General features: G+C 49.0%; 1 protein-coding gene and 1 pseudogene across 6 annotated transcripts; one reads left to right on the top strand and one right to left on the bottom strand.

Annotated features, from left to right (window-relative positions):
* On the bottom strand, nucleotides 1–18889 carry RABL2B (RAB, member of RAS oncogene family like 2B). Of its 6 annotated transcripts, none has more exons than XM_027965713.2 (9): nucleotides 18819–18889; nucleotides 16884–17041; nucleotides 5500–5529; nucleotides 4304–4383; nucleotides 3704–3783; nucleotides 1983–2094; nucleotides 1552–1649; nucleotides 1132–1215; nucleotides 1–952 (listed from the first exon to the last, which is right to left on the bottom strand). In XM_027965713.2, the coding sequence occupies exons 2-9, from the start codon at nucleotides 16988–16990 to the stop codon at nucleotides 854–856; spliced, it is 690 nt and encodes a 229-aa protein (XP_027821514.2). In that variant the 5' UTR covers nucleotides 16991–17041; nucleotides 18819–18889; the 3' UTR covers nucleotides 1–853.
* LOC105606338 (glucose 1,6-bisphosphate synthase-like) lies at nucleotides 17941–27451 on the top strand (annotated as a pseudogene).

Raw genomic sequence — 27451 nt, 5'->3', positions numbered from 1 at the left:
TTTACGTAATTCACTCTTTATTGTAAAAAAATTTTTTAACGGAAATGATGTACAAGATGATCATAAAAGCATTCTAGTGAGCGACAAGCCCTGAGATAAATGGAAAAGGATGCAGGACGGTTCTCAGCAGCCCTCGCCACCCAGGGAGGCTCCACATCAGTCCTCAGAAAAATGGCAACAAGCCTCTGTTGAAACATGGGTTTAAAAGCAGCTCCCTGACGCCCCTCGCCTGCCCCGCACGCCCTGCGTGTGGCTGCACTGGCCCCTGGTGCTCGCAGCAGCAATGCCTGCGGGCCAGTCTGCGGCCAAGCCAGCCACCTGCTGTCATCTGATGCTGACGGCAAGCCTGGGCCTGTGCCCTCGGCCTCGCGCTCATCACAGTGCTGGCCGCCCCCAGGAGAGCTCTAGAAAACCTACAGAACAGCTCTCTGCTCAAAATCATTCTTAAGATGACTGGCTTAGTTGGGAGCCTAAAGAGGAGAAAAGTCAGGAATTAGAAATCATCCTCTTGGTGGAAATGCAATGAATAGGCCCTGACATCAGCTCTTGGGGAGGGGGCGGGGGAAGACCCCTAAATATCCTTGATGAGACACACAGAATATTCCGATTCTCTTTACTGTCCCTGCCCTGGAGGGTCCGTCCCTCCTTGGGCTTCAGGGTTTGCTATGGGCCTTACGCCTGTTAGTGGCAAGTACTGCAGGGTCAGCTTTCCCGGGCCACGGAAGTCAGGGTGGGGGCTGCAAATGGGACAGCTGGGTTTGTAGGCGGGGCGGCAGGGGCGGCCTGGGAGAGTGCCTCCCCTGAGAGCTGAGGCGCTGCCGGGGGAGGTGGGCCGTGGAGAGGGTCCCTGTGGTCACGAGGGAGTCGGGCTCTGGTGGCGGCCCAGCTGCGCTTTGTCCGGCATCTCCTCCTCCTCCTCCTCCTCCTCCTCCTCCCGCTTCAAGTCGATGTTCTGTGAACAAGCAGCAGGTGAGGTCTGGCCTTGCGTGTGCCCAGGTGAGGCTCTGACACCTCCAGGGCCATGCCCACGAGAATGTGCTGCTTGCCAAGCCGGGTCTGCGGGGCTGGCTCTGCACCCCTACAGGGAGAAGCTGTTCTCTCGATGCCACCTGACACTTGTGCCGGACCTACCTCCAGCTCCTGCAAAACCTCGTCCATGAAGTCCCGGGAGTTCTGTTTGTAAGACACGGCTAGTCGAATCGCATCACTGAAGAGCTGGGGTGGTGGGAGGGGAAATGGGGCCGTGGGCGCCACTGGCCGGGGCTCTGCCCGCCCTGCGCCCACTGGCCCAGCGTCATCAGGCGTCCACACAATACTCCACCCTGAAGTCAGCACCTTTTCCCCGTCCCCTGACCCCATGCTGGTCAATACGCCTTTTCTTCACCAACCTCCCCTTCTGTTGACACTCACGACAACCCCTTCCTGTCGCTTCCAGGGCCCCCAGCAATGCCATCCTTGCCTAGAGCCCTGAAGCCAGCCCTTCTCCCCAGCACATCCCCGGAAACGCCAGGCCTCCCACCTCCGCAGACTGTCCCTGCAGCCTCCCACTACCTTCACAACGTTGGTACCGTCAGCAGCCGAGACAAAGTACAGGGGCAAGGAGAACTTCTTGGCAAAATTGAAACTTTTTTGGGTCATCTTCCTGTCTGCTGTAGAGAGAAGGTAGGACACTGGCCTGTCTACCAAGGGAAAAGGAGTTTTGAAGGTAGGTCACTGGAGGTCCCCATTCCAGGAAGTGGGACAAGCAGGGACAGTCAGCAGACACGTCATATAAAGAGCTCACTCAACTGGGATCTGTGTCTCAAGGAGGCAGGTTGGCTCACATGGATATTACTGGAAGGGGAGTGATGGCAGGCCGCCAAGGGATCCATTTTGGGAGGAACAGATCACTGGTGGTTTGAGGGCCCAGGAAAGGAGGACGAAACGTGTGATGGTGGACTCCCCCATGAATTGCTGGCACCCACATGTAGGGGTGGCCTCACCATCGATTTTATTGGCCACCACAATGCACGGAATCTCCGGCCTGAACTCCCGCAGCTCTGTATACCAGGTGCTGAGATTCCTGTACGTGATTTTCCTCTGCACATCAAACACCTGAATCAGCAGAGGAAGGAAGTCAGCCCAGGTGCATGGATGTCTCTGCACATCCCCCCAGCTGACACACACACAAGCCGGCAAACACGGGCTTGGGAACTCAGACCACAGACCATTCTGAATGTGGCCGCTCTAGCCACAGGAGTTACCCACACTTCTCAGAGAATCCCTCCAGAACCTTCAGCTTGTCACCTAATTTACCTATTTCAACCAAAGAGTGTCATTTTACTTATCGTACCATTGATAAGTCTGTGAACACTGAAGTTTGTTGTTTTTCTCTTGGTCTAATTACTGCCTGGCCATTCTTTAAAAGCTCTTTTATGATACTCTCAAATGTCTGCAGAGTGCCTTTCAGTTGTTTCACCTTTAATTATAAACTTTTTATATTTTAAACTTTTATAAAGTAACTTTTATTATTTTACAGCTAATCATTTTATGAACTGTTTATAATTTATACTGTTTACCTATTTTAAAATATCAGCAAGAAGCATGAACACTGACTAGCTCTAAGGGCAAGGAGGCCAGAAATCCTAAGATGCTTCAAGTGGCCACTACAAGGATCCTGCCGGGTCCTCAGAGGAACTCCCCAAAGGTCAGCTGCCTGCCGCCAAGCCATCTCCCAGAACAGACTAGCAGGTCCAAACTGCCTCAGCACAAATCATGGGTTGAGAGGGACAGCCCTGTACCCTGCTGGAGCGGCAAGTCTTACTTCCAGCCGACACAGCCCTTCGCGGAAGCAGCCATGCCTGGGGCCGGGCGCCCCCCTGCACGGCGGGGGCTCCAGACAGCAGCTGGCCGCCTGAGGCAGTAGCAGGCCTGAGAGGCTCCTGTGTGGTACCCCCAGGCCCAGCTTCAACAAAGATCATGTTTTATTGAATTCCCAAAAAAGACGCCTTCTACAATACGCCTGTAGTGAAACCCTGGGATCCGCCTCACTCCGGCCATGAGCACCGTCAGACCTTTTGCCCAGGTCTAGTTTCCTGAGCTTCCTTTCCTCGTTTTGAGCTGAGGAGGCGCTGGTTAGGCCGAGCAGCACAGCCTTCGCTGTTTCAAAATGACGGGCAGAACCCCACCTCCCTCTGGGGCGATCAGGTCCCCACGTGGCCAAGGCCCCTCCAGCAGGCTGGGGCTGTGAGAGGCACGGGCAGACACAGGCACGCAGGCAGGCTGGCAGGCCAGAAGCCGGCCACAGGGGCTGAGAGACGCGTGTCTCGGGCAAGAGCCCACGCCTGCCGGCCCGGCCTGCCCCCGTGTGCCTCACCCTCGCCTGCTCCTTCCGTTCTGTCCCTGCACAGGTCGTTGCTGTTTAGTCAGGAAATCATGTCTGACTCCTCTGCCACCCCACCGACTGTAGCCCGGCAGGAACCTGATGACGCCCTGAACCTGCTCCTCCTGGTGGAAGGGTCGCTCCACACACCCCCTTCGCCCTCACCGCAGACAAGACGCTGGCCCAGGCAGGCTCTCACCCAGAACCTCTGCGGTCCGAAGCCCGCCCTGACCCTCCTCCCGGCACCCAGCCCTGGGGAGGGGGGCTCCGGCCCTCCCCCCGCCCCCCCTCCCCCCTCCCCCCGCCCGGCCGGCCGAGCCCCGCCCGCAGCAGGCCTCGTACCAGGATGCAGGCGTGGGCCTTGTGGTAGTAGGAGGCGTGCATGCGCTGGAACCGCTCCTGGCCCGCCGTGTCCCAGAAGTCTGCAACAGGAACACAGCTCTGACTGCCCGGGGCGGGGACGCGCAGAGCCGGGCGCGGGGCACCTCCGCAGCGGCGGGGAGGGCAGGCGAGCGCTCCGCTCACGGCGGGGCATCGGGCGGCCGAGGGAGACGGGGGCCAGGAGGAAGGAGGACGCAGACGGGAGACCCCACGAGGGGCGGGCTCGGCGCCCGCCCTCCCCCGCCCGGGAAGACGCAGGGCCCTCCACGGGCAAAACTAGGCCCAGTTCCCAGGAGCGCCCACCAGAGGCAGACGCGCGGCCTGGCCAAGGGGGAGGCTGTAGCCCCGCCGGAAGGCAGACCTCCGTGGAAGGCGACACTCGGCAACACCTGTCACCTTCCTGACTGAAGAGCACCGGCACAGAGCCCCGTGGGCTGCTTTCCGCCTCCCCTCGCGCCGAGCGCCCCTCCTCTGAGCCCGGGGCCTCGGTCCCGCCGCCTGACTCTCCGCCTCCGGCCCTCCCTCCTGGGAGCCGCGGCGGCTCAGCGTCGCGCTGCTCACCCACAAGGACGGTCTTGCCGTCCACCGTGGCCGTGTGCTTGTACAGGGTCAGGGCGTATGTGGACAGCTGCTGGGGCTGACTGCGTTTAGGTTAAGGAAGACAATAAAAAGAGACATGAGAAAGGTGCTGGGGTGGTTGCTGGCATGACAGAATGGAGGCTCCCTCTCCTTTTTTAGAAAGTTACTCAGATTTTAAACTGAGTGTTGCAGACAGAGGGCCAACCTGAACCTCACACACCACGGGCACAATCCCCATGAAAAGTGAGGGGCAGGGGAGGCTGGGGTTGTGTCCTGGCCACCTGGGAACAAGGGAGTGCACGGAATGGGCTCTTACAGAGCAGCTGTCCCAAGCGGCACCTGTAGTTGCAAATGCCACTGTGGATGCCCCAGCTCTTTTGGATGGGGCTCTTGCAGGCAGAGAGCAAACCCAGCCATAAGAAGCAACGTAACAGTTCCAGGGAAAACCAGCCTCCTCCTCAGGCCAGACAGCCAACTGACAAGCCGCTTATGAGCTGCTGTTTGTGTATGAAGCCCTATCGAAAGCACGGGGAATGCGAGCTTCTCAAGGTGCAAGACGCTGCGTGGCTTAACCGTCAGCGTTGGGGCAACACGGGTGGGTGAGTGCATAGAACTGAGGAGAAGGCGAAGTGAGACAGACTCAGACTCTGCCCTGGGAGGCTGAGGCCCAGGGCTCTTCTTACCCATAGTTCTCAGTGGACTCACTTGGGACGACTTTTACAAATCATCTCAGTTGTCTCATTCCAAACTTGCATAAGAACGGCAGTTCAGGAAAGGAGGGTGGGCTGGCAGATCCTTCTACAGAAAGTTGATTCACACCAGAGAATTTTTAAATCGTAGAGAGCTCAAGCTCTGAGGTCAGAGATGTTAAGTGACTTAGCCACTGCCAGAGCTACTGAGGAGGGGGTGGGGTGTCAGTCCAGGCATCGGACGAGGTACGGTTAGCCATTCCACTGCCTTCCTAATATAAAGCAAACCCAGATGTGAGTAAACTTCAGAATAGACTGCAGCGCGCCATGCAGGTCAGCTGGTGAGAGACCAGCATGAATGAACCGTCTGCACGTGCTCACCTGCCCCTCCCTGGACCCCTAGAACAGAGCAGGGGCAGGGGCGCAGGCGGGCTGAGTCGGCGCGGGAGCGGAAAGGGCCACAAGGAGCATTTCAAACTTGAAGGATACAATCCATCCATGAGGAACCTCTCCATGAGTCTGTAGGGAGAACGTGCAAGGTGGTCAGCCGCATCCCTCCGTGCTCCTGCCTCCTCCTCACGCTGCTGCACCACCCAGGGGCGGGACGCTTGGAAGCCAGCTGTGGCTCCCCCCAGTTCCTTCCTCGGCTACAAGCTCCCTGTCAAGGACAATGCCCAGGGACCACCCATCCACCCTCTTCCTGACTCGGGCTCAGTTCTTGACACCCTTTGGCTGTAACACTGACCAGCACCCACAGGTGCTTTTCCTGTGAGCAGGGACCCCAGTTTACTCCTTTTAGGGAATAAACAAACTGTGGTACATCTACAACAGGGACTACCACTTAGCAATAAAAGGGAACAAATTACTGATCCACCCAACAATTTAAACGAATCATAAGGGTGTCACGCCGAGTGAAAAAGGCCACATGTCATATGACTCCTTTTATACAATGTTGCCAAGATGACGTCACTGCAGAGATGGCGTATGTCAGCGGAGGCAGGGCGGGGCTGGGAGAGGGTGAAGTGGGGTGGGCGCGGTGCGAACGCGCAGCAGGACCGCGGCCTCCACTGTGCTAGGGTAGCTGGGTCTCTCGACTCCAGTGACGCTACACAGATCTACGCGTGATGAAATGACACCGAATTATACACAGGCATCGGGTGAGGGCTGACTTCCTGCACTTGGCCTTATACTCTGGTTATGTAAGAGCTAACCAGTGGGGACGGCAGGTGAGGGACACACAGGCCCTCTCTGGGTTCTCTTTGTAATGTCCTGTGAATCTGTTATTTCAGAATGAAAAGGTAAAGAAAAAACAAAGAAACAAATCCCCTCACAGACTTGGAGAGACACATGCAGTGCCAATCACTGATAGAGAATCAGTACACAGGAATCATGAACAGCTCTGATGCATAAGAGGACACACTTACACCTGGCCCTAAGACTATGAACAGGCAATTCAGATGAGCAGCTGACAGACACATGAAAAGGTGCCCGATCTTCTAATGATTTTATGCAAATTAAAGACAGTGAAGTAGCACACTCATCCGTTAAGAGTAACAAAACTGAAAAAGTCACATGACAGCCACAAAGTTGGGGATTTCGTGAAGCAGCAGAAATTCCTATACTGTGCTGCAGGAGTGAGAATCTACCACACTACTTTGGAGAGAAAATGGGATAACTCAAAATGTGAGCTAATGCTAAAACTGGGCAGTTTCACCCCAGCTGTAATAGAATTTGTGCCCAAGATGATAGGCGTAAAATATTCACTGCAGTACTGTATCTAATATCATAAAAATGATAATTTTTCATAACTCCTCTTCAACAGAACAGACAGATACAGTTTAGTACAAAAAAGTAAAAAAAAAAAATTCCTGAGTGCCTGCCATACACTGGATGCTAGGCTAGGCACCAGGATACAACGCTGAACAAAACAGATGAAAATTCCTGTCTCTGTGAAACTTACATTCTAGTAGGGAAGACAGACAGACAATAAACACACTCTTAAAATATGTATGGCCATGTCTGTGGTCAATGGATTTAGAACAAAAGCATTACTGCAATTTGGTGGGGCAAAGGATTGTTTTTGGAGAGGGAAATGGCAACGCACTCCAGCATTCCCGTCTGGGTAACTCCACGGACAGAGGAGCCTGGTGAGCTACAGTCCCTGGAGCTGCAGAGTCGGGCGTGACTGGGTGCCTGAGCACACGCACGCACAGAGGGCACCTCAGCAGTAGATGCTGCGGGGACCGCTGAACACCTGTGCACCGAAACGTGAGCCTTGAGGACACTACACAAAGTGGGGCGGCAGGAAGTTCAAGGGGTCACTCCCTCAACTAGAAATGAAACAATGGCCGGAACCAACCATCTCAGAGCTCTGGAACCCGACTGGACTCAATAGCCAGGAGCGCGCTAGATGCAAGGCGAGGGCTGGCCTCGTGCAGAACGGCACGCACGGGCCAGCAGCAGCTGCGCACACCACAGGCCCGCCCAGGCGCGCAGTGCCCAGTGCGCCACGCGCCTGGCTGGCAGTGGGGACTCTGTCCTCAGAAAGCCTGCCGCGCGTGCTGTCATCAGCTGGCAGATGCCCAAGGAGCCAGACCTGAGCTCTCTCAGGCTTCAGAGGCTTCCCCTGCAAGTACTGGAAATTTAACAGGATAGGACTATCCCGTTTTTCCTTTCCCATTTTGGAGCCAAATATTTAAGGAAGTTTTTATCAGGTCACTGTCTGAGCACAGATAATGGAACAGAAATATCAATGACCACACACAAGAAGGAATAAACACTTTGTAAAAAGTATGGAAAAGTTACAAGTAGACACTTGAGCCCTAAACAAGCAGAAACCAGCCATACCCAAGGAATGGGAATATCTGAGTTCCAAAGTCACCACTGGAGAAGGGAATGGCAACCCACTCCAGTATTCTTGCCTGGAGAACCCCACAGACAGAAGAGCCTGGAGGGCTACAGTCCATGGGGCTGCAAAGAGTCGGACACGACTGAGCGACTAACACACACACAGTCACCACGGTGAAACACTCAGAACGCCTAATTCTAAACCGGAAGACCACAGAGCGCACAGACAGGCAGGCATGGCCTATGCCCATGGTAAAGAAGATTTGACAGAAACAACACCTGAAGAGTCCAGATACTCGACTAGTCAAAGATGCTAGATCAATCATCTTAAATATGCTCGAAAAGCCAAGGGAAGCCATGGACAAAGAGCTGAAGGAAACTGGAAAGCAGCACACGAACAGAATGAGAGTATCAGTAAAGAGACAGGAAGTATGAAAAGAAACCAATATCCTGGAACTGAAGGGTACAATAATTTAGGTGAAAAACTCACTAGAGGGTTCCAGTACCACTTGAGAAGGCAAAAAACAGTTCATCTTCAGCAAACTTGAAGGAAAGGCAACGAAAATCATCACGTGTGAGAAGCAGAAAGAAAGCAAGTGAAGATGACCAGTGCCTAAGGATCGCGAGGCATCATGAGTCACCCTGACAGGCGTCACAGTCAGAGGACAGGAGGGGTCCTGACAGGCGTCACAGTCAGAGGACAGGAGGGGGCCTGACAGGCGTCACAGACAGAGGACAGGAAGGGGTCCTGACAGGCACCACAGAGGACAGGAGGGGGTCCTGACAGGCATCACAGACAGAGGACAGGAGGGGGTCCTGACAGGCACCACAGACAGAGGACAGGAGGGGTCCTGACAGGCATCACAGACAGAGGACAGGAGGGGGTCCTGACAGGCATCACAGACAGAGGACAGGAGGGGCCCTGACAGGCACCACAGACAGAAGACAGGAGGGGCCCTGACAGGCGTCACAGACAGAGGACAGGAGGAGGTCCTGACAGGCATCACAGATAAAAGGACAGGAAGGGGTCCTGACAGGCGTCACAGACAGAGGACAGGAGGGGGTCCTGACAGGCACCACAGACAGAGGACAGGAGGGGGCCTGACAGGCATCACAGACAGAGGACAGGAGGGGGCCTGACAGGCATCACAGACAGAGGACAGGAGGGGGCCTGACAGGCGTCACAGACAGAGGACAGGAGGGGGCCTGACAGGCACCACAGACAGAGGACAGGAGGGGGTCCTGACAGGCACCACAGACAGAGGACAGGAGGGGTCCTGACAGGCATCACAGATAGAGGACAGGAGGGGCCTGACAGGCACCACAGACAGAAGACAGGAGGGGTTCCTGACAGGCATCACAGATAGAGGACAGGAGGGGTCCTGACAGGCACCACAGACAGAGGACAGGAGGGGGTCCTGACAGGCATCACAGATAGAGGACAGGAGGGGGCCTGACAGGCGTCACAGACAGAGGACAGGAGGGGGCCTGACAGGCACCACAGACAGAGGACAGGAAGGGGTCCTGACAGGCACCACAGACAGAGGACAGGAGGGGGTCCTGACAGGCATCACAGACAGAGGACAGGAGGGGGCCTGACAGGCACCACAGACAGAGGACAGGAAGGGGTCCTGACAGGCACCACAGACAGAGGACAGGAGGGGTCCTGACAGGCATCACAGATAGAGGACAGGAGGGGGCCTGACAGGCACCACAGAGGACAGGAGGGGGGCCTGACAGGCACCACAGACAGAGGACAGGAGGGGTTCCTGACAGGCATCACAGATAGAGGACAGGAGGGGGTCCTGACAGGCACCACAGACAGAGGACAGGAAGGGGTCCTGACAGGCACCACAGACAGAGGACAGGAGGGGGTCCTGACAGGCATCACACACAGAGGACAGGAGGGGTCCTGACAGGCATCACAGACAGAGGACAGGAGGGGTCCTGACAGGCATCACAGACAGAAGACAGGAGGGGGTCCTGATAGGCATCACAGATAGAGGACAGGAGGGGGCCTGACAGGCATCACAGATAGAGGACAGGAGGGGTCCTGACAGGCATCACAGACAGAAGACAGGAGGGGGTCCTGACAGGCGTCACAGACAGAGGACAGGAGGGGGTCCTGACAGGCGTCACACACAGAGGACAGGAGGGGTCCTGACAGGCATCACAGACAGAGGACAGGAGGGGGTCCTGACAGGCATCACAGACAGAGGACAGGAGGGGTCCTGACAGGCGTCACAGACAGAGGACAGGAGGGGGTCCTGACAGGCGTCACAGACAGAGGACAGGAGGGGTCCTGACAGGCATCACAGACAGAGGACAGGAGGGGTCCTGACAGGCATCACAGACAGAGGACAGGAGGGGGTCCTGACAGGCGTCACAGACAGAGGACAGGAGGGGGCAGAGAAGGTATCTGAAGTAATAACGGCTAAACCTTCCTGAACCTGATACAAGACATGGATATGCACACCTAGGGAGCGGAACACACTCCAGGCAGGATAAACTCACGCTGCTCCACATTTCACGCAAACTGTAGGAACTGAAAGACAAGATCGTCAATAAAATAAATTTCTCATCAGATGCCACTGAGACCAGAAGGCAGTGGAAACATAACTGAAGTCCTGAGGGGGGGAAAAAACTGTCAACAAAGAATTCTATGCACAGCAAACTATCCTTCCAGAATGAAAGCAAAATCGGGACAACTCCCAGATAAATATAAGCTGACGTGGCTCATAAGCAGTAAATATGTCTTAGAAGAAACAGTACAATGAGTCCTCCAGGTTGAAATGAAAGGACTAAACAGTAATTTGAAGCCCTATAAAGAAATAAAGATCTTCAGTAAAGGTAGCTACATAGCAAATATAAAAACAGGACTCTCATACTTTCGGTTTATAACTCTTTTTTTCTCCTATATGATTTAGAAGACAAATACATAAAATTACAGTTATAAATCTATGTTAATGAACAATTAATGTATAAAGATGTCATATGTGACAAAACAATATAAAGGGAAGGGACAAAGTGTTTGTAAACTATTATAATTAAATTGATATTCAAATATACTGTTATAAATTTTAGATATTAATTATAATCTTCAAGGTAACTGTTAACAAAAAATTTTAAAAATTATACATGAAAGAAAGAGACTTAAAACAGTATCCTACCAAAAATCAACTTAAAAAAAAGTGTCATGGAGTAATTGAGAGATAAAACAGAAGACATGTAAAACAAATAGTTAAATGGCAGAAGTAAATTCTTCTTCATCAGTAATAACTTTAATTACTGTTGTTGTAAATGGGAATAGATAAAACTCTCCAATTAAAAGTGAGAGACTGGCAGAGTATATTTTGAAAATATGTACCAAGTATGTGCTCACTGGAAGACACTTGCTTTAGATAAAAGGTCAAAAAGAGGCTGAAAAAAAAGGATGATAAAAGATATTCCCTGCAAACAGTACTCAAGAGAGAACTAGGGCGGCTGTACTCCAGCCAGACAAAGCGCACTTTTAAGTGACAGATGTTACAAGGATGAAGGACGTTATATAGCAAGGAAAAAGTCAACCTGCCAAGAAAACAGGAAAGTTCTAGACATATACGTAAAGAGCAACAGAACTGTTCCAAAGCAGATGGAGTCAACACTGACACAACCAAGGGAAGACATAAACGGCTGCTCAATAAAACATTAAGGTCCCAACGCCCCACTGCCAGTGGTGAACGGGACAGTGAAGCAGAGGCCTTGAACTGCACTGTAAACCAAGCAGACCTGCACACACAGCATGCCCGATCTAACAGCAGTGGAACACAGATTCTCCTCAAGTGAACTCAGCTTAGGCTACAAAAATGTCAATGAAAAGACTGAGATTACACAAACTATCTTTACAAATAAAATGGAACACAACTAGGAAAACAGAAGGAAAACCAGACAATTCACAAAACAGCGCAAATTAAATCAGCAGCATAACTCTACATTTCAAGGTCGTAGATATGAAAGACCAAACTAAGCTCAGAGCTAGCAGGAAAGAAGTAACACAGATCAGAGCGGAGAGTCGCAGAGTACTGACCAGACAGACAACAGAGAGCGTCAGGGTAACTGGAAATTAGCTCTTTGAAGAGATCAACATCAACAAACCTTTAGGCAGACTAAGAAAAGAGAGAGGACACAAATGATCAAAATCAGAACTGAAAGCTGGGAGAGTAACATCAGTCTCACAGAAACAAAAAGATTACAAGTGAACACCACGAACTACTGCATACCGATAAGCTGGATAACCTAGAGGAAGTGCACAAATTCCGAGAACCACATGAACTTCCAGGTTTAAAATGAAATAGAAAATCTGAGTAGACCTACACCAAGTAAGGAGAGTACATCAGCACTCAAACACTCCCCGTAACTAAAGGTCCAGGACTGAATTACTTCCCTAGTGAATTCTACCCACCGTTTCATGAACAAACACCAGTTCTTCTCAAACTTTTCCCCAAAACTGAGGAGGGAACACTTTATAATTCTTTCTATGAGGCCAGTGGTACCCTGATTCCAAGACTAGATGACACTATTAGAAAAAACTACAGGCCAATATTCCTCATGACTTTAGTTGTAAAAATCCCCTCAAAATCCACCAGCAGACTTCCCTGGTGGTCCAAAGGTTCAGAACCCACCTGCCACGCAGAGAACGCAGGCTTGATCCCTGGTCCGGGAAGATTCCACGTGCTGTGGGACAACTAAGCCATGCGCCACGGTGAGCCTGCACTCTAGACCTCACGCTGCGCGACAAGAGGAGCCACCACGAGCAGAAGCCCGCACAGCTCAGCCAGAGAGCAGCCCCTGCTCGCTGCACCAGAGAAAGCCCACGCACAGCAACCAAGGCCCAGAACAGCGCAAAAAAAGCCACTAGCAGACCAAATCATATTAAAGGGATTATACGTCATCAGCAAATCATATTAAAGGGATTCTACGTCATCACCAAGGGAGATCTATTCTCAGAATATAAAGGTGGTACAACGTAAGAAAATTAAGCAAGCATATATAAACAGGATGAAGAGAAAACTCCACATATTCATCTCAATAAATGCAAACAAAGCAACTGACAAAAACCAAACACCATCTCATGACGAAAACTCTATAAACTAGGAAGAGAAGGCAATCACCTCTAGGATAAAAGGCCACACAAGAAAACCCCAATGCTGCAAAGAACAATATCGCATAGAAACATGGAACGTCAGGTCCATGAATCAAGGTAAACTGGAAGTGGCCAAACAGGAGATGGCAAGAGTGAACGTCGACATTTTAGGAATCAGTGGATTAAAATGGACTGGAATGGGCGAATTTAATTCAGATGACCATTATAGCTACTACTGTGGGCAAAATCCCTTAGAAGAGATGGCGTAGCCATCACAGTCAACAAGAGTCCAAGATGCAGTACTCGGGTGCAATTGCAAAACCAACAAAAAGATCTCTGCTTGCTTCCAAGGCAAACCACTATCACAGTAATCCACGTCTATGCCGCAGCCAGTAACGCCAAAAAAGCTGAGGCTGAATGGCTCTGTGAAGGCCTACAAGTCCTTCTAGAACTAACACCAAAAAAAGAAGTCCTTTTCATCACAGGGGACTGGAATGCCAAAGTAGGAAGTCAAGAGATACCTGGAGTAACAGGCAAGTTTGGCCTTGGAGTACAAAAATGAAGCAGGGCAAAGGCTAACAGAGTTTTGCCAAGAGAACACACTGGTCATAGCAAACGCCCTCTTCCAAAAACACAAAAGATGACTCTACACATGGACATCACCAGATGGTCAATATCGAAATCAGATTGATTACATTCTTTGCAGCCAAAAATGGAGAAGCTCTATACAGTAGCTGACTGTGGCTCAGATCATGAACTCCTTACTGTCAAATTCAGACTTAAATTGAAGAAAGTAGGGAAAACCACTAGACCATTAAGGTCTGACCTAAATCAAATCCCTTACAATTATACAGTGGAAGTGACAAATAGATTCAAGGGATTAGAGCTGATAGACAGAGGCCTGAAGAACTATGGCCGGAGGTCCATGACATCGTACAGAAGGCACTGATCAAGACCATCCCCAAGAAAAAGAAATGCAAAAAGGCAAACGGTTGTCTGACGAAGCCTTTCAAATAGCTGAGAGGGAAGAGAAACTACAGTCAAAGGAGAAAAGGATATGCCCATTTGAATAGAGAGTTCTAAAGAACAGCAAGAAGAGACAAGAAAGCTTTCCTCAGTGATTGATACAAAGAAATAGAGGAAACCAAGGGAAAGACTAGAGATCTCTTCAAGAAAATCGGAGATTCCACAGGAACATTTCATGCAAAGATGGGCACAATAAAGTACAGAACTGGTACGGACCTAACAGAAGATATTAAGAAGAGGAGGCAAGAATACACAGAAGAACTACACAAAAAAGATCTCCATGACCCAGATAACCACGATGGCATGACCACTCACCTAGAGCGAGACGTCCTGGAATGTGAAGTCAAGTGGGCCTTAGGAAGCATCACTACGAACAAAGCTAGTGGAGGTGATGGAATTCCTGTTGAGATATTTCAAATACTAAAAGATGATGCTGTGAAAGTGCTGCACTCAATATGCCAGCAAATTTGGAAAACTCAGCAGTGGCCACAGGACTGGAAAAGGTCCGTTTTCATTCCAATCCCAAAGAGAGGCAATGCCAAAATGTTCACACTATCACACAATTGCACTCATCTCACACACTAGCAAAGTAATGCTCAAAATTTCCCAAGCCAGGCTTCAGCAGTACATGAACCGTGAACTTACAGATGTTCAAGCTGGATTTAGAAAAGGCAGAGGAACCAGAGATCAAATTGCCAATGTCCACTGGATCACTGAGAAAGCAAGAGAGTTCCAGAAAAACATCTATTTCTGCTTTATTGACTATGCCAAAGCCTCTGACTGTGTGGATCACAACAAACTGTGGAAAATTCTGAAAGAGATGGGAATACCAGACCACCTGACCTGTCTCCTGAGACACCTGTATGCAGGTCAAGTAGCAACAGTTAGAACCAGACATGGAACAGACTGGTTCCAAATTGGGAAAGGAGTACGTCAAGGTTGTATATTGTCACCCTGATTATCTAACTTCTACGCAGAGTACGTCATGCGAAATGCTGAGCTGGATGAAGCACAAGCTGGAATCAAGACTGCTTGAAGAAATATCAATAATCCCAGATCTGCAGATAACACACCCTTATGGCAGAAAGTGAAGAGGAACTAAAGAGCCTCTTGATGAAAATGAAAGAGGAAAGTGAAAATGTTGGCTTAAAGCTCAACATTCAGAAAACTAAGATCATGGCATCTGGTCCCATCACTTCATGGCAAATAGATGGGGAAACAATGGAAACAGTGAGACTTTATTTTCTTGGGCTCCAAAATCACTGCAGATGGTGACTGCAGCCATGAAATTAAAAGATGCTTGCTCCTTGGAAGAAAAGCTATGACCAATCTAGACAGCATGTTAAAAACAAGAGAAACATTACTTTGCTGACAAAGGTCCATCTGGTCAAAGCTAGTTGGAACATAAAGAAGGCTGAACGCCAAAGAATTGGTGCTTTTGAACTGTGTGTTGGAGAAGACTCTTGAGCGTCCCTTCGACTGCAAGGAGATCAAACCAGTCCATCCTAAAGGAAATCAGTCCTGAATATTCATTGGAAGGACGGATGCTGAAGCTGAAACTCCAATACTTTGGCCATATGATGTAAAGAAGTGACTCAATGGAAAAGACCCTGATGCTGAGAAAGATTGAAGGCAGGAGGAGAAGGGAACGACAGAGGATGAGATGGTTGGATGGCACCACCGACTCGATGGCCATGAGTTTGAGCAAGCTCCGGGAGTTGGTGATGGACAAGGAAGCCTGGCGTGCTGCAGTCCGTGGGGTCGCAAAAAGTCGGACATGACTGAGTGATTGAACTGAACTGAACTGATGAAAACCCCAGAATTAGCACCACACTCAGTTGTGAAACACTAAAAGCTTCCCCTCAAAGTGAGAAATAAGAGGATGCCTGCTTTTGCCACGTCTACTCAACAGAGCACTGAGAGTTCCAGCCAGAGCCCTGTGATAAGAAAATCGTCAGTGCGAGTTCCATCCTAGGCATGTTACAGTGTCAGCCCTGCTCCCACCCGAAGTCTGGGCGTTGCGAAGAGGGCTTAAGTTGAGGACTCCTGCTACAAGTTCCTGTTTTGCTTTTCCCGAGGCATCTTTTCAAATAAACAGAGTTGAGGTTGAGAAAAGTTGCATTACCAGCATGCCCATCAGCAAAGCCCCTAGGGAATTATTCACAGCTCCCTGATTCCAAGAATATGTTAATAACAGATGAAAGTGGAAGACAAGGTGGAGCTGGGGCTCCTGGGATGTAAGACTAAACAAGGTATCTGGTCAGGGGCAGAAATGGGTGTGTGCCCCACAGCCCCAGACACCGACCAACAGGCTCACCCCCTGGGGAGACAGGCTGCTGCACTGCAGAGCCGCGCTCAGAGTCTCGGGCGAGCCCCACTGTGCACAGACGCACTGGAGCTACGAGCGAGCCCATCTCTATGCTGATTACAGTCAGTCACCATTTCCATCCACTCTTCTCCGTGAGTTCTTTCAAGAAACTTTCCTCACCACCTTTCTTCAGCCTGCTGCTGGTTATGCCAGTCACGCTTCTCACACCTTGCTCTCCCCGTTCCCACCGTCTGCACCTTGAAATCTCTCAGCCCCCACACCACATACAGGAAAAGCCCAGCTCTCACCTGAACTTCTCCAGCAGTCTCTGCCAGGACTCAGGGTAAAGCTCACCTCTCTCAGTTCTGACTCAGCCCTCTCCAGCCTCCTCCCCAGACACACACAGCTGCTGATGGGAGGCTCCCTTGTTCCCCCATGCCTGGGCTCCCTCACCACACTCACAGAAGCCAAGCTCCTCTGTGCCTCTGGAGGCACCGAGGCACAGGTTCTGCCTCTAAGAACCCAGATCTGTTCTGGGCCTGGCTTTGCTCCCCGAATGCTCCAACATACTTGGACTTGCCCACAGCGCTGTCTCCGAGGCAGATGATTTTCACATTGTCATCAGCATCATATTTCTCCTGGTCCAGCTCACAGGGTTTGGCTTTGTCCCTAGCCATCGGCTCCTGGCTGTAGAAAGGGCATCAGCTCAGGGGAGGGGGATCTTGTCACTGGAAAGATCAAGAAGAGGCTGTTGGTAAAGAGATGAGAAGTCCCCTCAACCAAATCCCTTTCCTCTTCCTGGACAGGGGAGACAATGACCTGATGAGAGAGGAGCCCCAGGAAGCACTATTCTATTCTATTCACTACCAACCTGGCTAGCACTTGCTGAACCATGGCGCTGTGATCTTGTCCCCAACAAGATCCCCTGCTTCATCTCTTACTACACCTGTGCTCAGGATCGCAGCTCCCACTCCCACCTGGAGAGACTGTTCTAGAACCACGTTGAAGTTTTATAAGTTTTATGTACAAGCATTTGCTCACTTGTGAAGCAGGAGCAAAAATCAATGCCTACATCACATAATCAATCTGAGACATTGTGTGGGCCTGACTGATCATCGCAAATGACAGACCACACAGCCAGAGGCGTCTCTCCGGATCCTCTACCTCATGCTTCTCACCTCCACCTCATTCTCCATCCTCCTGAAATCGGTAGCTGTTTTTCCCTTTCCCAAACCTGGCATTCCCAGGCCCTCTTCTCTAGGGTTGTTTCAACCTCTATTAGTTTCAAGGATCTCCTAAATGCTGATGATGCCAAATCTGCATCTCCACAGAGACCGCGTGCCCCTCAGTGCCAGACTCAAGGATGCAGTTGCCTACCAGGTTTTGACTAGCAAACTACTGCACACAGGCAAAAATGACCTGTGAAACCTAAGCCCCGCCCACCCCAAACTCACTCTTCACATTCCTGTCTGTACATCACCAGACAACCAATGCCAGCACCGATGTGTGCCGTAATCTCTAGCTCTATTCCACTATCCCCAGGTCATCACGCCCAAATATATTCATAACTTTACAAACATTACTGAGAATGTGCCACAGTCCACACTCTGAGCTCAACGATGCAACAATGCAGCAGCAGCGCCCACACTCAGCCTTACATACGGGCAGATCTTGCACAAGACACGAAGTCAAACTCTACCGTGGCGAGAGCTATGACCGAGGTGCACACAAGGGCGGAAAATACCAACAGGGACCCTCAGGTCGGGAGTCAGCCTTGTTCACCGAGGCACCCTCAACCTCAAGAGCAGGGACTGGCAAGTGGCAGACGCTTAATAAGCATAGTAAGGGGCTGCCCCTTCCACCTCCACCCTGCAGCTGGAGCCAAACACAGCCAAATCTTTTGTCGAAGACCTTCAATGCTTGTCGATATTCTCGCGACCCGCTGGATAAGCTCTCTTTCACTCAAGCAGTTTTCGAGCACCTCAACCTCTTGGCCAGAATGGGCTCCCTTCGCCTCCCTCCTCCCACCGTTGCCAGAACCACTGCCACGTTCTTTCCCCCCACCGGGCCCTCCGTCCAGCTGAGGGCCCGAGGACGGCCTTGAAGGGGCGCTTCCCACAGGCGAGGCCGCCACTCGCGCGGTTTCATCTCGGCTGTTCCCGAGCGAGGACGAGACTAGCGGCGCCGCAGGTCTGTCCGCCCGTGGCCAGCCGCCCTCAGGGCCCCCAGCCGCCCTCGGAACCCGCCCGTCCCGGATTCCCTCCAGTGTCGGACCCTGACAGTCAGCCCAAGGCCCACCGGCCCTCACTCGGCGTCCAGCTCTGCCCGCGTCCCCGCAGCTGCTACGCAACCGCTCCAGGACTGCAGGAGGGCTGCCCGGCCGAAGGCCTGAAGGACCCCGGGAGGCTGGCTCGTGCGATGCCGGGCCGGAGTACCGCCGGTGAACGAGCATCCGGATCAGGCCGGTCTGGGGTTTCCAACTGCCAGAGTCTGGGTGGGCTTCACCTGGAGACTGAGCCAGGATCCGGGCGGCTTTAGGTCTCGGGAAGTGACTGGAAAGCGGGAGTCCGGAGTCTAGGGAAGTGGGCCTGAGGCGCGGGGCGGGGCCTGAGGCGCGGGGCGGGGCCTGGGGCGCGGGGCGGGGCCTGAGGCGCGGGGCGGGGCCTGGGGCGCGGGGCGGGGCCTGGGGCGCGGCGCGGGGCCTGAGGCGCGGGGCGGGGCCTGGGGCGCGGGGCGGGGCCTGGGGCGCGGCGCGGGGGCCGGGCGTTGGCCCCTGGTAGGCGGCTGAGGTTAAGAACAGAGTCTTCGGCGTTGCAGGAGGACTTTTTACCAACTGAGTTATCAGGGAAGCCCTGAACAACCCTAGAATCTCTATATCCATATGTATACACAGAGGACTGATTGTACAATGGATAATGCAAGCGACAATCTTATAAAATGGGCAAAATAAATGATACAGATCACTAGTTGTCATCTGGTCGAAATAAACCATCAAGTCCACAGGAGAGCCAACTGGAGAATCCAAATTCTGGATCAGGTAGTGAGAAAAACATGTATCATCTTTGTTTTCGAAAATATACTGTAGAGATTTGTTGATACCTACTTAAGCATGTATCAGCCTATACATACTCATGTGCACTAGTCTAGCCTATTTCAAGTCCAATCATTCCAAGCGTAACCCCCCAATGTGCTGCAATTCTATCTAGTCATTTGTCTCAATTTTATAGCAAAAGGACAGAAACCTAAGTGCATTCATACCGACCAAAGATGCTAGGACGGCTCAGTCTAACGGGCTGAAAGTACATATTTTGCCCAAATTTCACAAAATGTCATGCCAATGTCCATAATTTGTTTTCATATCTTATTCAAGATTCCATATCGTATTTAGTTGCATTGAGTAGCATCAGCTGCATGCAACAAGTTCTGATAAATTCTTTTTTCATTTTTATTCTGTTACAAATATTTTCTAATTTTCCTTGTGTGGCATCTTAGATACACCCATCATTTACCAGTGCACATTTAATTCCCAAATACATGTGTTTAAAGTATCTTTGACATTGATTTCTCATTTTGCTGTATGTTTCTCATTTAACTGCTTTCTTCTCTGTGGTCACTCTCTGTGTTTTTTCAGTCTTTTAACTTCATTGAGACTTTCAATGGCTGAGTCAAAGATCTCTCTTGGTAAATGTCACCTTGCACTTGAAAATATGTGGGTTGTTTTCAAATATCTTTTGACATTAATTTCTAACATAATTGCACAATGATAATAGAACAGACTTTGTATGATTTCAATACCTTTAAACCATGAAATTTTTGCATCCAACTTTATGTCCCTGTACATTCCAGTGTCTCCTGGTTTATGGTCTTTGGGAACTTGAATAGAGTTTGTAACCTGCTGTTGTATGCATGCATGCTAAGTCGCTTCAGTCGTGTCCAACTCTTTGCACCTCTGTGGACTGTAGTCCGGCAGGCTCCTCTGTCCATGGGATTCTCCAGGCAAGAATCTTGGAGTGGGTTGCCATGCCCTCCTCCAAAGGATCTTCCTGACCCAGGGATCAAACGCCTGCATTGGTAGACGGATTCTTTACCACTGGCACCACGTGGGAAGCCTGAAAATTTCTCTGTCTGGTTGCATCAGGTCTTAGATACAGCACGCGGAATCTTTAGTTGCAGCAAAGACTTTTAATTGCATCATGTGGGATCTAGTTCCCTGACCGAGGATTGAACCCAGGCACCCTGCATTGAAAGCAACGAGTCTTACCACTGGACCTATAAATCCTAATTATGTTGAATTGGTTCATAGCGCTTTTCAGGTCTACTGTATCCTTCTATTTTCTGTCCATGCATTCTGTTAAATTTTGAGAGTTTGGTATTGAAACTCCAACTAATTATCTACTTTTAAAAAATAATTTTAATATACAGTGGAATTGTGTGTAACTTTGTTCTGTATTTTCCAAGTCTCCTGTAAATGAGTTACCATACGTTCATAATTTAAAACGTTTAAAACATACATTTACCAAAAAAGAGCAATTGAAAAGTCGGCAGAAGAACTCAATAGACATTTCTCCAAGGACAAAACGCACGTTAAAAAAAAACGCCATCAGGCATGTAAAAAGATGTTCAGCATCACTAATCATGAGGGAAATGCGAATCAAAACCAGAGTGAGAAATCCCCGCGCACAAATCAGAACAACCGTCATCAAAAAGAACACGAATGACAAACGTTGGTGAGAATGTGGAGAAAAGGGAGCTCTTGTGCCCGTAGGTGGGGATGCAGTTGGTGCAGTCACCGTGGGAGACAGAATAGATACAGAAACCAAACAGGGACCGCACGGCCTGGTGCTTCCTCTTCTGCGAGCCTTCTCTGTTCAGCAGCACAGTCTATGCAAGTACATACATTCTTGGTTTTACCGTGAGAATTGTGGGGCTCATCTCAAATTACGGACTTGCCTTTACAGCTATGCTTGTATTTATTTTATTTCCATATAAGGCACTCTAAAAATGGCCTTTCTAGTGGTATATTTTAGAAAATGTTGAAAGTGATTTTAACATAATACACTAAAATATTTTTTTATTTTTAAAGATAAAGTCTTTTTAATAATATCTCATGATGAATTTAACTTGACAGTTGAAGCATGATGTGGTAACTATGTTACACTGTTTAATTCACAGATTTAGGAAAATGTTTGATTCTAAAAATATAACTAAGCTGAAAATGAAATTAAATATAACCAGGTGAGATTGCATAGTTATGAGCAGTAAAATACTAGGAAACGGTAACTGAAAATATAAAATTATCCCTCACCAGTGGTCATTCATTATTTTGCTTTCAGAAGCCTAGAAGAAATTGTCTTCGTGGTTTCACATCTAGCCTGGTAAATCTGGTAAATCTGGCATTTCTTAGCTTACTCGGTATAACCTTGAATTGCTGAAATAAGCGAATCTAAAGAGCCAAAGGTTTTTTCCTGTCTGAGACAGCCAAAGATGAACATACTGAGGATTTCCCCACAGAAGTCTACCTTGATAGACTGTCAGGGAAAGGGAAAGGGAAGTGAAATCGCTCAGTCGTGTCCGACTCTTTGCGACCCCATGGACCGTAGCCTACTGGGCTCCTCCGTCGATGGGATTTTCTGGGCAAAGGTACTGGAGTGGGTTGCCATTTCCTTCTCCAGAGGATCTTCCTGACCCAGGGATCGAACCCAGGTCTACCTGCATTGAACGCAGACGCTTTACCCTCTGAGCCACCAGGGAAGCTCGATAGACTATCAGGTACGCCTGAAGTCAGTTTCCACGGGCATTTTATATGCTTGTAGTGTGAGTTCCAACCTATGCTCACCACTGTCTAATGGACATCTCCACTTCCCACACTGGCCCAATGCTAACCAATGTCAGTGGATACATAAACAGAAAGAATGCTGCTTGCTCAGGAAAGTTACCTGTGGAGATGCCTAACTACTTGGGGCTGCAACCAAAGTCCCGCACTACGTAGCCATGGCAGAAATACGGCAGGTGCCTCAGAACACCTCCCGCTCAGCGCTGTGGCCCTGCCCAACGCTCCAGCCAACCCCGGGGACACACCATGCGGAGCTTGTCCACAAAACCAAGCCAGCAGCGCGGGCAACAAGCCGATCTGGTACTTTTCTGCCCCTGCTTTTCTCCATCCTGCATTCTTTTGGATTTAGTTGATTTTTTGGTACTATAACTTTTTTCACTTTTTAAATGTTAAAATGTATAAAACAAAATTAACCATTTTAACTCATTTCTAAGTGTACACTTCAGTGACAGTAAGAACATTCATATGTAACCTTCAGTTCAGTTCAGTCGCTCAGTCGTGTCCGACTCTTCGCGACCCCATGAATCGCAGCACGCCAGGCCTCCCGGTCCATCACCATCTCCCGGAGTTCACTCAGACTCATGTCCATCGAGTCGGTGATGCCATCCAGCCATCTCATCCTCTGTCGTCCCCTTCTCCTCCTGCCCCCAATCCCTCCCAGCATCAGAGTCTTTTCCAATGAGTCAACTCTTCGCATGAAGTGGCCAAAGTACTGGAGCTTCAGCTTTAGCATCATTCCTTCCAAAGAAATCCCAGGGCTGATCTCCTTCAGAATGGACTGGTTGGATCTCCTTGCAGTCCAAGGGACTCTCAAGAGTCTTTGCCAACACCACAGTTCAAAAGCATCAATTCTTCGGTGCTCAGCCTTCTTCACAGTCCAACTCTCACATCCATACATGACTACTGGAAAAACCATAGCCTTGGCTAGACGGACCGTAGTCAGCAAAGTAATGTCCCTGCTTTTGAATATGCTGTCTAGGTTGATGATAGCTTTCCTTCCAAGGAGTAAGTGTCTTTTAATTTCATGGCTGCAGTCACCATCTGCAGTGATTTTGGAGCCCCCCAAAATAAAGTCTGACCCTGTTTCCACTGTTTCCCCATCTATTTCCCATGACCACTGTCAATTCCAGAATTTTTTGAGATCCCAAATAGAAACTCTAACCATTAAACAATTGTTCCCCATTCTGTCCTCCCCTAAGCACTGCTAATGCTAGAAAAGTAATGCTCAAAATCCTTCAAGCTAGGCTTCAGCAGTATGTGACCAGGGAACTCTCAGATGTACAGGCTGGATTTAGAAAAGGCAGATGAATCAATGATCAAATTGCCAATTTGATCAACTGGACCATAGAAAAAGCTAGAGAATACAAGAAAAATATCTACTTCTGCCTCACTGACTACACTAAAGCCTTTGATTGTGTAGATCACAACAAACTGAGGAAAATTCTTAGAGACATGGGAATACCAGACCATCTCACCTGCCTCCTAAAAAAGCTGTATGCAGTCAGGAAGCAACAGTTACAGCTGGACACGGAACAACAGCCTGGTTCAAATCAGGAAAGCAGTATGGCGAGTCTGTATATCATCACCCTGCTTATTTAAATGCTAGGCAGAGCACATCATGCGAAATGGTGGGCTGGGTGAAGCACAAACCGGAATTGAGATTGCAGGGAGAAATATCAATAACCTCAGATACGCAGATGACACCACCCTTATGGCAGAAAGTGAAGAGGAACTAAAAAGTCTCTTGATGGAAGTGAAAGAGGAGAGGGAAAAAGCTGGATTAAAACTCAGTATTCAGAAAAGGAAGATCATGGCATCTGGTCCCATCACTTCATGGCAAATAGATGGGGAAACAGTGGAAACAGTGACAGACTTTATTGTCTTGGGCTCCAAAAGCACTGCAGATGGTGACTGCAGCCATGAAATTAAAAAAAACTCTTGCTGCTTGGAAGAAAAGCTATGACAAACGTAGACAGTGTATTAAAAAGCAGAGACATTGCTTTGCCTACAAAGGTCCATGCAGTCAAAGCTATGGTTTCTCCAATCAGTTCAGTTCAGTTGCTCAGTCATGTCCAACTCTGTGTGACACCATGGACTGCAGCATGCCAGGCCTCTCTGTCCATCACCCACTCCCAGAGTTCACTCAAACTCATGTCCCTTGAGACAGTGATGCCATCCCACCATCTCATCCTCTGTCATCCCCTTCTCCTCCTGCCCTCAATCTTTCTCAGCATCAGGGTCTTTTCCACTAAGTCAGTTCTTTGCATCAGGTAGCCAAAGTACTGGAGTTTCAGCTTCAACATCAGTCCTTCAATGAATATTCAGGACTAATTTCCTTCAGAATGGACTGGTTGGATCTCCTTGCAGTTCAAGGGACTCTCAAGAGTCTTCTCCAACACCACAGTTCAAAATCATCAATTCTTCGGGGCTCAGCTTTCTTTATGGTCCACCTCTCACATCCATACATGACCACTGGAAAAACCATAGCCTTGACTAGATGGACCTTTGTTGGCAAAGTAATGGCTCTGATTTTTAATATGCTGTCTAGGTTGGTCATAACTTTTCTTCTAAGGAGTAAGCATCTTTTAAATTCATGGCTGTAGTCACCATCTGTAGTGATTTTGGAGCCCCCCAAAAAATAAAGTCTGTCACTGTTTCCACTGTTTCCCCATCTATTTGCCATGAAGTGATGGAACCAGATGCCATGATCTTAGTTTTCTGAATGTTGAGCTTTAAGCCAACTTTTTCCCTCTCCTCTTTCACTTTCATCAAGAGGCTCTTTAGTTCTTTGCTTTCTGCCATAAGGGTGGTATCATCTGCGTATCTGAGGTCATTGATATTTCTCCTGGCAATCTTGATTTCAGCTTGTGTTTCTTCCAGTCCAGCATTTCTCATGATGTACTCTGCATATAAGTTAAATAAGCAGGGCGACAATATACAGACTTGACGTGCTCCTTTTCCTATTTGAAATCAGTCTGTTGTCCCATGTCCAGCTCTAACTTGCTTCCTGACCTGCATACACGTTTCTCAAGAGGTAGGTCAGGTGGTCTGGTATTCCATCTCTTGAATTTTCCACAGTTTGTTGTGATGCACATAGTCAGAGGCTTTGGCATAGTCAATAAAACAGAAATAGATGTTTTTCTGGAACTCTCTTGCTTTTTCAGTGATGCAACGGATATTGGCAATTTTCTCTCTCATTCTTCTGCCTTTCTAAATCCAGCTCAATCATCTGGAATTTCACAGTTCACATACTGTTGAAGCCTGGCTTGGAGAATTTTGAGCATTACTTTGCTAGTGTGTGAGATGAGTGCAATTGTGTAGTAGTTTGAACATTCTTTGGCACTGACTTTCTTTGGGATTAGAATGAAAAGTGACCTTTTCCAGTCCTGTGGCCACTGCTGAGTTTTCCAGATTTGCTGGCATATTGAGTGCAGCACTTTCACAGCATCATCTTTCAGGACCTGAAATATCTCAACGGGAATTCCATCACCTCCACTAGCTTTGTTCGTAGTGATACTTCCTAAGGCCCACTTGACTTTGCATTCCAGGATGCCTGGCTCTAGGTGAGTGATCACACCATCGTGATTATCTGGGTCATGAGGATCTTTTTTGTAGAGTTCTTCTGCGTATTCTTGCCACCTCTTCTTAGTATCTTCTGCTTCTGTTGGGTCCATACCATTTGTGTCCTTTATTGAGCCCAGCTTTCCATGAAATGTTCCCTTGTATCTCTTAATTTTATTGAAGAGATCTGAAGAAAATGAGCTTACAGTAAAACAATCAACACAGAAGACGCACAAGTACCTTGAGAGATGCTGAGGAACTTTGTCTTGGGTTTGACTGTTGGAGTCAAGTAACTAGCGGTTGCAGCAGTCCGAGACTTCCTGACCCCGCCGCTGCAGCCTCTCTTGCTAAAGATGTCCCCGTGTACCTTTTTCCAAAATAACTTCCTGCACCTCTTAAGTACCGGATGCAGGCCAGGACCTCAAAGCAGCTGGAGGTGTGATGATTATTGCCTTTCGCAACGGCAAGGAAGACAGTAGACAAAGGGTGCTGGGAAACTGGTGTTTAGATCACATCTCATGGTAACGCGTGTGTGCCCAGTCGTGTCCGGCTCTCTGGACCCCGTGGACTGTAGCCCGCCAGTCTCCTCCATCCATGGATGTTTCCAGGCAAGAATACTGGAGTGGGTGGCCATTCCCTTTTCCACCTCATGATAAAGAAAATCCAAAATGTAGAGGGGGTTGTGTGGAGCCCTGGAATGGTTCCTGGAATGATAATTTAGTGGATGCCAGCTTACTGGAGAGAGACCCTCTACAAGACATTTGTAAGAGACAAATCGGAGATCTGAAAACACAATGATTTTCACAGGGAATCAAACTCAAAGGCCACCTTGAAGTTTGGTCACATATCATTTCATCAGCGAGACATGACTGTGTGCAAGTTGACTTTGCAAGTGTTTGGTTCAAAGTCTCCAGTTCCATGGCCAGAACGAAACATCCTGATTCCAAATTTTCCGCCACTTACTGCCCAAATAGGAAGAAGGAGAATCTGTGCTGGGAATTTCTCTGAGACTGGCAGAGAAAGAAAATGCTCAGATAAGCTATCCACAGCTTCTGATGCAGACGGGCCGGCACAGGCAGAACTTCGGGAGGACAGTCGATGGAAAGTTTCCACAGGAAATGAGTTAGCAACTTTCTTTGAAGGGAGGGGTGAATATTTGGTTGCTGGAGGAAAAATCAATCAAGAAATTCTGATGTGAATAATTATATATTTGCCACCACAGTCGCCTCCAAACTTTTGAATCAATTGCACTTTTTAAAAAATTTATTTTGAAAAAACATTACCAGATTTTAAATGGATTAGAAGTAGGATAAATGACCTAGAAAATGGGAAAGAAATCATTTTCGAACTTTAAGAGTCTTTTGGTTTTCTGTGTGGAACTTCAGTTCTCAATAAAAATGGGGTGAGTGCAGCTGTTGTTGTTGCTGAGATGTTATATTAACTGGAAACCATAACCGTAACATTGAGCCAGTAACCCATTAAGGTTTGTGAAAGACAGTCATATTTCCAAAACTTCATATTTCTTGTGTTATGCCTTGACTACCAACAAAAGTATATTTGAAAGTCTTCACAATATTGATTCTCCAAAAGAATATCTACTCTATTGCGTACATGGGACATTATTTCTTAATATGACAGCAGACAGCCTAATAAGAAATCTGTGCTGCCTGGGAATAAAAGTAACCAAATGATTCCATTTGTTACCAAACTCAGGTTCAGCCGTTCAGTGTTCAAAAGACAGTAA

The sequence above is a fragment of the Ovis aries genome, chromosome 3 (genome assembly GCF_016772045.2).
Source record: "Ovis aries strain OAR_USU_Benz2616 breed Rambouillet chromosome 3, ARS-UI_Ramb_v3.0, whole genome shotgun sequence".
NCBI lineage: Eukaryota > Metazoa > Chordata > Mammalia > Artiodactyla > Bovidae > Ovis > Ovis aries.
This window is presented reverse-complemented; position numbering and strand designations above follow the sequence as displayed.

Coding starts and splice junctions, on each gene's coding strand:
- RABL2B (XM_027965713.2), bottom strand. CDS start 16,990: ATGGCTAGGGACAAAGCCAAACCCTGTGAGCTGGACCAGGAGAAATAT. Junction 5,530..16,883: donor AGCGCTGTGGGCAAGTCCAA/GTATGTTGGAGC, acceptor TTCTCCCTACAG/ACTCATGGAGAGGTTCCTCA. Junction 1,216..1,551: donor ACGGTACCAACGTTGTGAAG/GTAGTGGGAGGC, acceptor CCACCACCCCAG/CTCTTCAGTGATGCGATTCG.